Source organism: Rhinatrema bivittatum, chromosome 17 (assembly GCF_901001135.1).
Source record: "Rhinatrema bivittatum chromosome 17, aRhiBiv1.1, whole genome shotgun sequence".
Lineage (NCBI taxonomy): Eukaryota > Metazoa > Chordata > Amphibia > Gymnophiona > Rhinatrematidae > Rhinatrema > Rhinatrema bivittatum.
This window is the reverse complement of record NC_042631.1, coordinates 26583128-26597010: the sequence shown is the minus strand read 5'-3', so window position 1 is coordinate 26597010 and position 13883 is coordinate 26583128. Positions and strand designations below refer to the sequence as shown.

Here is a 13883-nt window from a genome sequence, read left to right as displayed (position 1 = left end):
ATTGTGTTAAGCACATTAAATTGTGCTTTTTGAGCCTGATTGAACATTTTAGTTGAGGATAATTGGCTACAGCATTGGATATTACGGATATAAATTGCTGGTTCTCAAACCACTCCATAAATTGATTCCAGTCTGATTTTCAGGTGATCCTGAATGAATATGTAAGAGGGAGATTTGCAGATATGGGCCTAAGAGCCAGGTTGATACTTGCAGATTTCTCTCATGCATATGCATTAGGAATTTCCTGAATACCAGGTTCACTAAGGCTTTTTTTTTTCTCATTCTGGGTCTGTGATATATGATTGGTAATTCAGACCCCCAGAGCAGGTTTGAGAAGCACTGCCCTAGGGGGTGCTGCTACTCCAACTAATTGGAAGTCGTGAGATTCTGTATTTTCTGCAGTGTGAGCTGCTAAAAATCTTAGGTCTTCCGGAGGCTGTGATTTCAATCATTTGAGCATCCATAAGATTACTGCAAAGGTGATCACTTTTGTGATCACTTCGGGCCCCTTCCTCAGATCACAGTTTCATTCCTCATAGTTAGAGCAGCAGGCTGAGAACCAGGGAAGCTATGGTTCAAATCCCACTTAATGCTCCTTGTGACCATGGTCAAGCCTCTTCAGCCTGCAATGCTATAGGTGCAAACTTTTTTTTTTTTTTAATATATATTTGATTTAGCATGCACACCTTTTCATTGATTGCTCAAGGTGACTGGCATTCAGGTCTGTAGATGTTTCCCTGTCCCCAGAGGGCTTGCAATCGGGCCTATACAGTACAGTGCGCTCCGGCGGAGGCACTGTTAACCCGCGTTTGGCCGCACGTTTTCGACGTGTGACATTGGAACTTTGAGCATGCAAGTAGAGAGATGAAAAACATAGTTGCAGATCTCGAATGGCAGATAACTCCTGAAATATTTCTTTCATTATTATTATTTTTTTATTTTTTTTTTTTAAACAGTAAGCATTGTTTGGGAAGTCATGAATATATTCAGGCCTGCAGAAAATGGGACACGGAAATTAAATTGCAGCTTTTATCACACAGCACGATATGCAGGGATCTGGCCCGAACAGTAAGTAGAGTGTGTAATTTGAGTGGCATGTCCCACCTTTCTGTTGGTATAGTTTCTTCTGAAAATAAGCTTATAGGCTTGATGTTTGTATTTGGAGCTTCTGGTATTTTATCCCAAGCCTTACTGCTTTATTATCTGCTTACATTATCCCAAGCCTTACTGCTTACAGATTTCAAGCATGTGTAAATTTTAGATTTTTCATGCCTTTCCAAGAGTAGCTGAAGGTGAGTTACAGTAAGAAACCACCCTCTCTGTGCCTGTGGTGTATCCAGTTTATATGTATGTATTTTCTTGTGTGCATTATCCAGAGTACAGTCAAAAACTAACTGTATTTCTAAGTGCCGCATCCCCATCGCTGTAGCAGCAAATGTTTCAGCTTAGCTGACATAGTGATCCAGTTAGGTTAAAATGCTCTTCCTCTTCCGCCGACCAGACCAGTCCAGGTGCAAGTGTTATGCCTCCCAACCAGCAGATGGAGACAAACAGGTTTGCTGACATCATCCCTTATAGGCTCCCATACTGACCTCAGACTGCCAGTATTCTGTCTCCAGCAGGATGGCAGGCAAGCATCCCGTGCTATGAGCTGTGACCTGGTGAAGAAGATAAAAATTTGGATTCCAGCTTCCAAGATGAAAGTCTTGTACTCCCTCCCTCATTGAACGCACCCAGTGAACCAGGACCTTCCAGTTCTTGGAACAGGATTTTTCTTGGCTACAGTCGCTGGAATTCCCCTTTTCCCCTGCCACCATGCTTTTTCTCTCCTCTTTAAAAAAAAAAAAAAAAAAAAAAAAAGGTGGAAGGTACTAAAACGGTTTGCCGTCTGAGGGGACTGCAGGCTGAGACAGGAGAAGTAAGGCGGAAGTGGTGGTGTCTCTCTTTAGAAGCATCGGAAGCGCTCAGTAGTTTGCAGTATGTGTGGATCACACTGTTAGGCACTAGGAGGAAAGAAGCCTCTGTAAACTTTGGAGGAGAGGGAGAGAGGACAGCACGCAGAGTAATTAGCCCCAGGAAGGCTGCGTTAGCAGCGTCATTTGCAGGCCATTCCTGCCGGCGTGTTGGCTGCTGTGACAGGAGCAGTGGCCATATTGGGAGCATGAGACGGGAGTAGCTCAGAGCAGAGGCCTCCGACGCTGCTTCTGGCGGTCTTGGACATTTCAGAAGTTTGGTCTGTGGCTCCTCTGTGTGGAATTTCAAGAGTCTGTTCCCATTTTTTCCGGTGGAGATGTGATTCCTTACTCTTCCTGGGCCTGTATCCACATAGTTTGTGTTTGCATCAGACCCTTTTTTTATGGCAGAATGCAGCTCTGGGTTTCTCTCCTGGTGGGATCCCCTCCCCAGGAATGCCTTCTGGGAATCCAGAGCAAAAGAATGAGGAAATAAGTAGAAAAGGATTGGGAAGAGAGAAAGTCCTGTGGTCATGGACTTGTCCCTTGTAAACCGTAAGGTTTTAAGGGAAAGTGAGAGAAAGTCAGGAGGAATGTTCCCCTAGGGAAGAGGATAATTAAGCTATGGTTCAGTGGTTCCACAAAGAGGGGCTTTCTCTCATAATTTCACAGTCCGTAAGAACTCTGGACATAGCGAAAAGAACAAAAAAGAAAAGAGGATAGGAATCTAACTCAGAAAAAGACCCTATAATGTCTTTAGTGTATTAAGAATGTTTATCTTAGCTTGTTACATAGAATACTGGCAGGCTAACATCAACACTATTTGTCTCCATCTGCTGGTTGGGAGGCATAATAACCCATGTCTGGACTGGTGTGCCTGGACTCGGAGAGGAAATTTTCAGGTAAAAACTAATTTCATCTTTTAAGTCGTCAGTGGTACGAAGAAATAGTTAAATATGAAACATACAGTGCAGTAAATGATTTCCTTCTCTAGAGATTTGTGTTTGAAGGCAGTAGTAACCTGAAGGTGTTAGTAAGTGTAGTCAGTTTGCAAGTTCAAGATCCTTTGCCTGAAAGAAACTTGCTTTTATTGGCTTTACCTTCCTCTCCCACACCCCCCAACAGAAGCAGTAGAGATGTCCGTGGAACCACTCTGTTTCCTATTCTCTAGAGCAGGCAGACAGGCAAGGTGACACATTTAATCTTTCTTTTGGTTTGGGAGAATAGATAACGGAAAGACCACAGGGCATCATTTTTTGGGATGCAAGCTGGAGAAGAGAGGCTTTGAGCAATGGTTTAAAATGTTTAGATCAGCCAGAAAGGCAGTTGCTTTTTGAGAGCCATTTTCAGGAGTCAAAAGTTGATATTGTTAAGCTTTTTTAATGGCTTCAGGGCATTGCTGGACCTGGTGAGAATACTTAATGCTCTAAAGAACACGGCAGAGTCCGAGGCGAGTTCAGATTCTGCAGGCACTTATTTCTTCTCCTTAGTGAAATATCAGACATGGAAAGTTTCACCCCTTGATGCCTATAGAATTACTTATAGTTCAGAAATACTCGGGCAGGGCTTCCTAGACCTGATCTGGTGACCCCCACAATTGGTTGAATTTTCAGGATATCCACATTGAATACTCATAGTCAGAGACTCCAGCATATGTCAGTTTTTATCTCATGAATATTCACAGACATCGTGAAAACCCAGCTGACAGGGAGGTGGGGAGGGTCACCAGGTTTGGGAAGCCCTGTGCTGGAGTTTTTTAAACTTGGTAATGCTTGGTTTTTGCGGCTAAACTGAATATTATTAAAAATACACAAACAAGTTTTAGCAGTAATACTACTTTCGGTCTTTTACCGAATCTTCACTGTTCTTATTCTCAGACTTGATAATAGATTTTTCTGCTTTCTGTGTAATAGGTAACTGATGATGAAACTCCTACAGACTTAAAAAAGTACTTATACCACATAGAGAAGCCTTTTAGGGAACCTATTCAAAGGTACGGTTACATATTCATTAATTTTATTGAACCAAATCTGCAGTTATGCTGTTTCAATGCATTATAATTGCATCTGATCTTAATCTTCTTCATTAGCAGTCTGTCATAATCCTAATACTTCATTGCAGATGTGGTCTCGAAGAACTGTTAGAAGCATACCATGAAGAAGTGGATGCGTGCCTTAAAAACGAGGTGCGTATGTGTCTGACCGCGGAGGAGGAGGCTTGCACTGGATTGACGGTCAACTGCGGCCTATGCAGCCTTCAGCTTTCTTGCAAGTCCATTTGGAGCTGAAAATTTGAGCTCTTACTGACCAATAACTGACTACCCAATAATAACCTACAAATTGGGCTGTCAAACCTCAACATCTGTGAGACAAATGCGAGGCTTTTCTGGGTCTTTCTGTACCATCGACTTAAGTCGACTGTGTTGAAATGTTGGTTATTTATGCTTTCCCTTTGCTTATTACCAGTATGTACTTTAAGGGTTGCTTTGATCAATTACTTCAAGGCACACAGCCCTTGCTGCATCTGATGTTTTGCCTGCTGTGATGATTTCTAGCCTTGCTAAGGAAAAAAATGGAAGCCTATATTCTTCAAAGCTAGCATGCACTGTGAGGACAGAAGCTTCTCTGGAGCTTACTGGCGATGACCAACTCTAATGACAAAGCACGTCGTACCTAATCACTCTGGCAGCCGTTTGTTGCCTTGTGTACTCCAGGGCAGTGGGGCACTGGTGCCTACTCGCTGAGGCTTGTGACTTGAAAACAAGATGTGTTTGTCACTTAGAATTCAGCGGCTCCAGCTGCTGCTTTTCTGCTGCACTCGGGCCTCCTCTCTGAAATCCCCTGGGGAGTTCTAGCAGACAGCAAGCTTACTTTCACTCACTGGTGGGTTGGTAACAGCAAGTGAGGAGGAATGAAAAATGCACATTTTTAATTTCTTGATTAACCACAAAAGCATTCAGAAACAGCGGAGGTTGTACTTTTAAAAGTTGAGTAGCATTAAAACAAAATATAATGCAAATTAATTAAAATAATACATTAATTACATAACTTAAATTACAAATGTCAACAAAACGTTTGAATAAACAATGCAAATACACTACATGAACCAAACAATAGATAGGAGAAAAACAAATGGCAAGAATACATACACCTAGTAGTTAAGACAATTAGTAAATTGAGAGCCTTGCTCATACAGATAATTAAATCTGATTATCATGGCACAATAAAAGGGGAAAAAAGTGGCTAAAATAAACTAACATGCAGCCAAATGTGATATATCCGATATGTACAGAACTTTCTATATGTTTATATCTGGATGTAGATATTGCTGGACACTGCTTAGGTTTTAGAGACTACACTTTGAGGGTGGTTCTTTGGGTCTTTGGCTACCTTTTCCCATTGACAGAAAAAGAAATGGGACCTTGAAGTAGGTAGTCTCCAAAATGCTTTGAATTTTTTCAAGTACCTCTTTGTGCTTTGTATATAACTGCTTTGGATAAAAATCTCTTGTCAGATTTAATTGGTGAATATTAATAAATATAGCTTGGTCCTGTTCTGTATATCATTTTTAAATATATATGTGGTAGATAATGAGTAATTTGTTAGATTGAAAAACAGTCCATGGGCTTTTAACCAGCTCTGTACAAGAAATACATTTCTTTAAGGTAGATACAGGAATGAAGCCATGGGTCCAGCCTTGTTAACCCAGCAGCAGAGCTGTGTGCTGTCGGGCAGGAGACCCATGACCTGATTCCCAGGCTTGGTTTCCTGCTCCGCAGGCTCTGGGTGATTACAATCCCCCGGGAGGAAGGGAGCCAGCTTCGGCCAGCACTCAGTGACAGCGTGCCTGCCGGTTTAATGCTCCACTTACTCTTAGTGTTTGAGCGAGCTGCGGCCCATGCCTTCCTGCTGCAACGATCCGACCTCCGAGAAAGAGAAAAAAAAGGGGAGGATGGACTCCCCAAGTGACAGATTTAATTCCCCTGTAAGTAGGAAGAAAGCTTCCTGGATTTAAAAAAAAAAAAAGTGCTTAATCCTGTGATGTCTACACACTCTCTCTCTTCTGGCATTACATATTCAATAAGTAGCATAATTTCATTTTTTTTCCCTAGATGAACCGTTACAGAGCAGTAGATCTTATAATTAAGAATGTCAGAAAAATCTGCAGTGCTCTGGATGGTGTGGAGACTCCGGCCATTACAGAGTCAGTGAAGAGGCTAAAGAGGGTAGTTAATCTTCCACGGAGTAAAAGTGCCGAGGTGAGCATGTTTTCCTCTTTGCCTAGGGGAGCTATCGTGAGACATCCTGTATCCATTCTCCCCCCACCCCCGCAGAATTTCGGTGTACTCCATCACGCCGCCCCCCCCCCCCCCCCCCAGAAGGTTGGTTTATTACTGGTGCCACGGAGCTCAAAGCTTTCTAGGAGGCGGGATTTCAGTTTATGTTCTGAGAGAATCGTTAAACACGAAACGTACCTGCCACGCATGCTGTAGAGTTTCAAACGGGTTCTGGTCCCTGCTGCAGAAAAGGACATAGAAATCGATGATCAGCGGTGAAGAGCGAAAATTGTGCTGTTGGGGTGGAGAAGCATCAAAGGGGATGCCTAGGATTCTTCTGGAAACTCGCTGTTGCTTGTGATGTTTAAGCCTGTTGTGGTTTTGGGATTTTTTTTCTGTGAGCTCTTTCGTTTCTTGTAGTCCTTTTTTGAGGTTTATTCTTCGAGTTGAAAGAAGCATTTCAGTTACAGCTGCCCCAGTCTCCGCAAAGTTAGTCTTACTTGATGGTATATATAGTGCTAAAACAGAGCACTTGGACAACATAATTTTAATGTTAGATTAAATTAGCAATTCAATGAAATATACAGTATTGAAATACATCAAACGGACATATTTTGTTCATGGGTCAGGGCTTGGCAAATTAAAAAAAAAACAAAACAGGTTTGTTCCTTCCCTGGCTGCTTTCCAAGGGTCAGAGATAGAGAGTCAAAGCCCTTTTCTCTGGCATGCATGGAAAATAGGTGGTGCTGGTTAATGGAATAAATAGGGTCTCCGAGAGCCCTCTGCTTTCTGCTCCAGCACAGGGAACATCAGAATTGCCATGCTGGGTCAGAACATTGAGCCCAGCATCCTGACTCTGACCGTATCCAGTCCAGATCGCAAATACCTGGCAGATCTCATAAACTAAATCTAATTCCTGTTGTTCACCCCCAGGGATAGCAGTAGCTTTCTTTAGTTTACCTGGCTAATAATGTGTGAGGGACTTTTCCTCCAGGAACTCGGACAAACCTCTTAAATCTCGCTTTCTAGTTGCCTTGATCACTGGAGGAGAGAGGGGGCTGACGCTGGAGTGAACAGAACAGAGAAAAGCTTGCTCTGCCAACCCCTTCTGCCCACTCCTGTCCCTTAAGAAGACCCGGAGGGAGAGGGTGGGTAGAGGTAGAGCAGAGAAAAGCTTAGTCTGCTTCCCTGACCGTAAGCAAGTTCAGGGGTGCAGGGATCTGTCTGTTCCAAGACACTGCCAGCTGCCTTGCGATCCTAAGTCAGGAAAGGACAAAGCGTATTCTCCTCAGACATAGACTTGTATTTATTAGATTTGGCAGGATATAGCATTTAGAAAATAACCGTTCCTGCCTCTAACATCCTGGCCACTAAGCACCAGTTTTCCCTAAAGGAAGTTCTGAAGCATGGGTGACTTTCTCACATGCCGTAAACCTTAGCCTGCTTATTATATTCATACTTAGGGGTTACCTTACTTACCCCGGTCGTGCTTCGGGCGATACCTCTGCCGCATCTCTGAAGCGGGCTCCGGCTGGAGATCTGGAGAATGTGGGCAGGGAAGGACTTGCTTCCTGGGCTACTCTCTGCACCGGAGCGGGCCACACCTAGGCTTCTCCCTTCTCGATAGCAGGGAGTGCTGGTCTGCTTCTAATCCCCCCCCCACCTTCTTCAGGGGGGGTCCTTCGCTTCAGCCTTTCTCCTCTCCCGTTAGTTTCAGGGTCGCCCCCCCGTCTTGTACTTCCCGGCTGATGAATACGCATAATCTCATGCATAACCACGTGGTGGGTGGAGGGTCTTTTGCCACATTGCAGATCTTCTTCCCCCACTTCCCATTACTTCGGGGGGGGGAGAACTTTCCACATCTGTAGGCCAAGCTTTCTGCCAGTGCCAGCGTTTCCTCCGTCTCCGACCGCACCCCCCCCCCCCCCCCCCCCCAAGGGTGAGGGTCTTTCTGACCTTTGCTGGCCTTGGCTCATCCACGGGCTTAAGCTGTTGTCTCTCGGTCTGCTTTTGTTGTTTGGAGAGACGTTTACAAAACAGGCAGATCTGATGAGATCAGGGCAGAGATTCTTCACTTTCCACTGAGACAGCGCAGTGTTAAAGTTCACCTGGGTAAAAGTGCTTGGGAGGGAGGGGGGTGTGGGGTCTGTCAGTTTCCTGGCTTATTATGATTCATGTGGTAAACATGAGATATCTCCGTACATTACCCAACCCCTCCTTTTCTGTCATTCCCCACTGCCCCCACCAAATTCCTGGCCGAGATGAGAGGATGGATTATGGGGCTTTTACTGATCTCCAGGCTTTTCCCATTTCGTGATTTTTTTTTGGGGGGGGGGGGGATGCTTCATGTATAGGCTGACGTGTCTCTGTAGCGCTTACGGAGGAAGTCCTGCAGCTGCTCCCACATAAACTCCAGCAAGGGGCACTTAGCCATAGTTAGTCCAATGCTATATTTGAACACTACATACGTTCTGGGAGCATTTTAACGTCGTCGGCTTTTAGAAAACTCTGAAGTCGAAATGCCTTTACCTGTAAAATTGTTCAAGGCAGTGCTGGGCTTATATAATACCACCTGGTTTATATTTAAGCAGTAAACTGTCATCAGGCATTAGTAATGCGCGACGACCCAGCAGCATAATAAGAGGTCCATATTCAAAAGCCATTTAGATAGATAACGTAATAGTTATCCATCTAAATGGCTTATCCGGCTATATTCACCCTTATCTGGCTTAATTTCTGGCCGGGTAAGATGGGGGCATTTTGGGGAAGGTCTGAGTGCAGTTATCCGCATAGGTTAACCGTCTAACTCCAATACTTTGCGTTAGGCAGTTACCTTCTGCGGCTAACTCTGTTGGGGTCATAGGGCTGTCTTAAACTTAGCCGGTTATACATAACCAAGTATATCCAGCGGTGGAATTGTGCTGCTGAATATTCCCTGCTAGTTCGTCAGTTATGTATAACCGGCTAACTAGTATAGCCACACAGTGGCTGAATATGGACCTCCTTAAAGTTTAATGAAACTAGAAGAGGAAATCAAGAATTTTAAGTAATAAAATCATTTATTCCAGCAGCTCCCCTGAAAAGAGTCAGGAGTTGCTTCCCTGCACGGGCAGAAATGGTCATTAAATTTAATCCTGCAGTGCCGCCTGCTCACTACAAATTTTAAAACGGGCAGCAAGAAGGTTTAAGGGATCAAAGAGAAAAGGTTTCACCAGATCTGCTTAAAGAAGGAAGAAAATAAATATTGGTTTTCTTGGATTTAAGAGAGTCTGTACCTTCTCTCAAATTCTCTCAGCTCCTGGTCCTTCATTGGCAACTTGCCTGTGACTAATTGAGTTTTCTTAGAAGAGAGATACTCTGTGGATTTGCCCATAATCCTTCTAAGAGCTTATAGTATCCCAGACACGCCATATCTTGTCATTTAGATTTTTTTCCAACCTGAAATAATTCATTTTTTAATTACTTTACTTCATTATTTTTTTTTAAACACAGAAAAGCTAAAAATAATCTCCATGAATTTGATCCTTTGGGTCTCCTACTTGCAACCAACTTCTCTTCTGTAGCAGGAGGCTCTCCTGGCTAAATAACAAATGGGAATTTCAGGGGAGCTGAAGCAGAATTGCTGCCAGATCGGTGCTTGAAAGTTGTCTGGAGCTATTTCTTCAGGAGAAATCTCCTGTGCATTTCATTTTCAGGATTGTCCTGTTTCCCCCACTACTGCTATTACTAATTTCCAGTGATTGAGGGAGGATATTAAAACTGTTGAAATTTTAGAGGAAATGTCATCATGCCAGATTGTGCAACTTGTACTGGAATTTGCTTAAGGAGAAGGAAATCAATGTTCCTACTTTCTTAGGAGTGTACTGTGGGCAGGGCTTCATTTGTAGACAGATTGTGGAGGGGTGTGAGATAGGTGGAGCCAGGGCCAGGCCTTTGCAAAGGGGTGTGAATCACTCTCTCTTACACGCTCACTCTCTCTCGCTCTCATGTACTCAATCATACCCAAATCAAATCTATGTGGGTAAGCAGCTCTAACACTGTTCTTCTGTACTTCCTCCAAGGACTGGAGAGCCGTGAATGATCTATGCACCTACTGGTTCTGTTCTGTTTCCTCTGGAGAACCAGCACTGATATACACTACCAGCTCTGCTCAGCTTTTTTGGGTCCCAGAAAAAAAGTGGCAGAATGCCATTCTGGGTGGTTCTGCCAGAAATTAAAGCCACCAGTAATGGACACAAAAAGGGATTTGAATTAGCATAAGTTTGAAAGCTGTGAGCACTTGTGCCATTCATTAGGGATGTGCATTTAATAATTTTTGGACGTCCATTTGCTTCATTCATCCGTTCACTTACAAACGAAATGAATGAACGCACAAAACTAATGGTATGCAGGTCGATTAGGCACACACCATTCATTGTGCATACATTCGTTCATTCGTTAGATACGCAATAGGCATCCAAACAAATGGACGCACAAATGTACATCCCTACCATTCAAGTCCAGGGTTGAAGCCTTGACAGTTGGTATTACTGCTCACAACTTTCAATCTTGTGCTATTTCATTCTCTTTTTTTTGTGACTATTCATTGCTGTACAGGGTCTGCTTCAGTATCACCCCTTTCCTTTTCTGTTCCCTGCATTACAGGAAGAGGGAGGGGGAATAAAAGAGGAGAACCTAGATTAGGAAACAGTATGGATATTCTCAGCTCTTCCTTTTCCCTGCAGGCTGCCTGGAGGGGAGGGGCTGGAGCAGAACCCCCCTGCTGCTCTGCCTCTTAAGCCTAAAAAGAAGGGAGGGAACTGCATTCCATCCTGTTCCTCTACAAATTAAGCCCTGACTGTGGGAATGTTTGTGTTCGTGGGGCGGTCGGATTCACTGATTTTTGTTTGCAACAGTTTGATGAGTGCTCTTCCCAGATGCGATGCATATTTATGCTTCTGAGGAATTCTGGTTGTAGATTAATTTTTAACATAAAGATGCGAGGATGTTTTCACTCCCTGTCTGTATCACTGTAGACCTAAATTCCCTGTCGTTTCCAGAGGTAGTGTGTGTATTTCTGCTGTGCTTTTGGAGGTCCTTGCAAGGGCTCGGGCTGGGTGACAGCGGGACATGCTTCTCGGTTCTGTGAGAGGGCCTTATTTCTACTTTATGATTCTAAGTTGCATAATTAAGTTATGTATATTGTTTGTATTCATTATAAAAAAAATTGCTTGAGCAGCTTTCAGTTTCCCATTTTACAGTAGTTGGAGATTTTCTTGGAAACGTTTTTCTCTAGAGGAATACACAATTGGGGGTGAAGGGGAGGGGTTGTATACTACCATTGCACGCCAGAGAATTATGTGCAGAAAAATTTGCATACCTTATTAACCTTTTTATCTCTTCTGGTGGAGTTTTTCCAATCGATCTCTGTATGCCACACCGCTTGCGCACGTCCCCTCTGCCAGTTCTTCACCTCCTCCTTCATCTCCTACTGCCAATCTCTCCGTCTTAACTCTTTTTTACCGTCTTTACCAGTCTCCCATTTCTCAAAAACTGTAGCATGGCCCAAACTACTGCTGCAGACAAGTGCATTCTGTTAAACGGGTTGTATTTTATTTCGTAGGTGACCTCAAAGTCTGCGAATGGAATGACCAAGACTTCAGTAGACGGTAAGGAAATGTTACGTTGGTTTGTTTTTTTTTTTTGAACAGCAAAACTTTGAGGCGTGCATTTGTTTGAAAACAGCTTGGCAGAAAGAGGATAAATGAATTTTATAATTTAGGTTCATTGCAACTTGAAAGTCCAATACAAGAGAGCATCACCCTGCTGACCGCAGCGATCTACGATCTTCTCCAGCTTCACTTCAGTTCATGCAACGACCCTGGTCGGACAGTGAGTGCTCCTGCGGGCCACAGGAACACCAAGGAAGCCTGTGTGGTCTCTGAGCACCTCCAGTTTACATTGTTTGCTGCCCATGGAATCCCCGCTGGCTGGGTGTCCAGGTGAGTAACTCCTGCAATAACCAACCACACCACCGAACGCAGACAGCTCATCCCTACAAAATGCAGGAGTCCAAAATAGAAGTAATTGTTTTCTGTCTTATTTACTAGCTTTGAAAAGTACTACCTGACTTGCTCACTGACCCATAACGGAAGAGATCTGTTTAAACCCGTTCAGTCCAAGAAGGTTGGGACCTATAAGAGTTTCTTTTATCTTATTAAATGGGATGAACTGTAAGTTTCTTTTCAGCTATATTACTTCATTAGAATAACCAAATGTGTTTTCTTGTTTAACTTGTAGCTATTAATGTCTTATTTTTGTTGCGTGGTGCCCTCCGCTGCACACATACACGCTGCTTCCTGGGCACTGATCCTTTCCGGAAGGATCTGATTAGTACCATTTTCTTGCTCCCGTTTCAGTATAATTGTAAGCACGGCGAGTATGTTGTGGCAGGAGTTCCCCAGTATATGCTTAATTGCAATTAGTCACCCATGTTCCTTCGGGCTCCTACACGTGCGTAGGAGGACTTCATACACCGGGCAAACTTGATTCGGTCAGAATAACCTGTCTTTTTTTCCCCTTGGTGTATACTGGGAACTCCAGTGGGTAGAAGTGGCTTGAATCAGTCCAGCAGGCTGCAGACTGATTAAGGATTGGTGGTCAGATCTGAATGAGCACTTCTTTTGTATGGTAATATGTCATCCCATCTATTGTCTCTCCCCTCCAACCCCACATCTGGCCAAGATGTTATCCAGTGTTCTGTTAAACTTCCATGGTTGTTTTTTTGTTTTGTTTTTTTTATATATTATCTTTCACATCAGGGAGTTTTTCATAGGGCGGACAATAGTCAAACATTTCTGCAAATAAAACTGTAGTTTTGGGGGTTTTTTATACCACTGTAAGCATGTAAATGTACCTGTGCATTTCAGCAATGTGTGCCCTTTTATATCTGCATGTCGCAGAGGCGTCTCTGGGGGGAGAAATGACGCTCTGCATGCTGGGGAAGAGGAGGCTGACGAGTCCGTGCCACACTGCAAATTTTGTAACCTAGCGTTCTTCCCGACATGAGTGTTCCTTGTATCTCTTTGAACAACTCTGTACATGTCCTTGCTTGGTGGGGAATATCTTTGCAAGAATAACTGTTGTAATCCGCCTTGGGCAATGGTCATTGAGAGAGGCGGAATGTCTTTTAAAATCAGTTTATCTTCAAATATCTTTTTATTGACGTTTCCAAACATACACTCATCAGTCAACACAGTACAGCAACAAGATTGAGTTCATTGATTGACACTTCCCAATGCCCGTCTACACAATAAATTATCCCCCCAATAAATCAATTTAATTCATCATCACCATTTCAGCAAGTAGGTAAACGTTTTGAGCATAGTGGGTTTGGGAGAGGGTGGTGAAGTCAAAGATTCAAAGTATTGTAATGTGTGTGTATATCTTTGCCTTTTCTGTGAGTGAATGTGTGTATATACAAGTGTAACTTTTTTTTTTTCTACAGGATCATTTTCCCCATCCAAATTTCGCAGTTACCACTAGAATCGATATTACATCTTTCGCTATGTGGCATATTAAATCAAAGTAGCGGAAACTCCCCAGACACCAATAGACAAAGAAAGGGACCAGAGATGCTGGGTCAAGTCTCCTTGCCCCTGTTTGATTTTAGGCGG

At 43.4% G+C, this 13883-nt stretch overlaps 1 protein-coding gene across 4 annotated transcripts in view; it reads left to right on the top strand.

Moving 5' to 3' along the window:
* PIK3C2A (phosphatidylinositol-4-phosphate 3-kinase catalytic subunit type 2 alpha) overlaps positions 1–13883 on the top strand; it is a 122064-nt gene that overhangs the window by 73349 nt on the left and 34832 nt on the right. For all 4 annotated transcript variants that reach the window (XM_029582155.1, XM_029582152.1, XM_029582153.1 and 1 more), the window contains exons 6-13: positions 957–1068; positions 3866–3945; positions 4074–4137; positions 6064–6210; positions 11831–11876; positions 11990–12209; positions 12318–12440; positions 13715–13882. In XM_029582155.1, coding sequence (XP_029438015.1) covers positions 957–1068; positions 3866–3945; positions 4074–4137; positions 6064–6210; positions 11831–11876; positions 11990–12209; positions 12318–12440; positions 13715–13882 — 960 coding nt within the window. The remainder of the gene's footprint in view (positions 1–956; positions 1069–3865; positions 3946–4073; positions 4138–6063; positions 6211–11830; positions 11877–11989; positions 12210–12317; positions 12441–13714; position 13883) is intronic.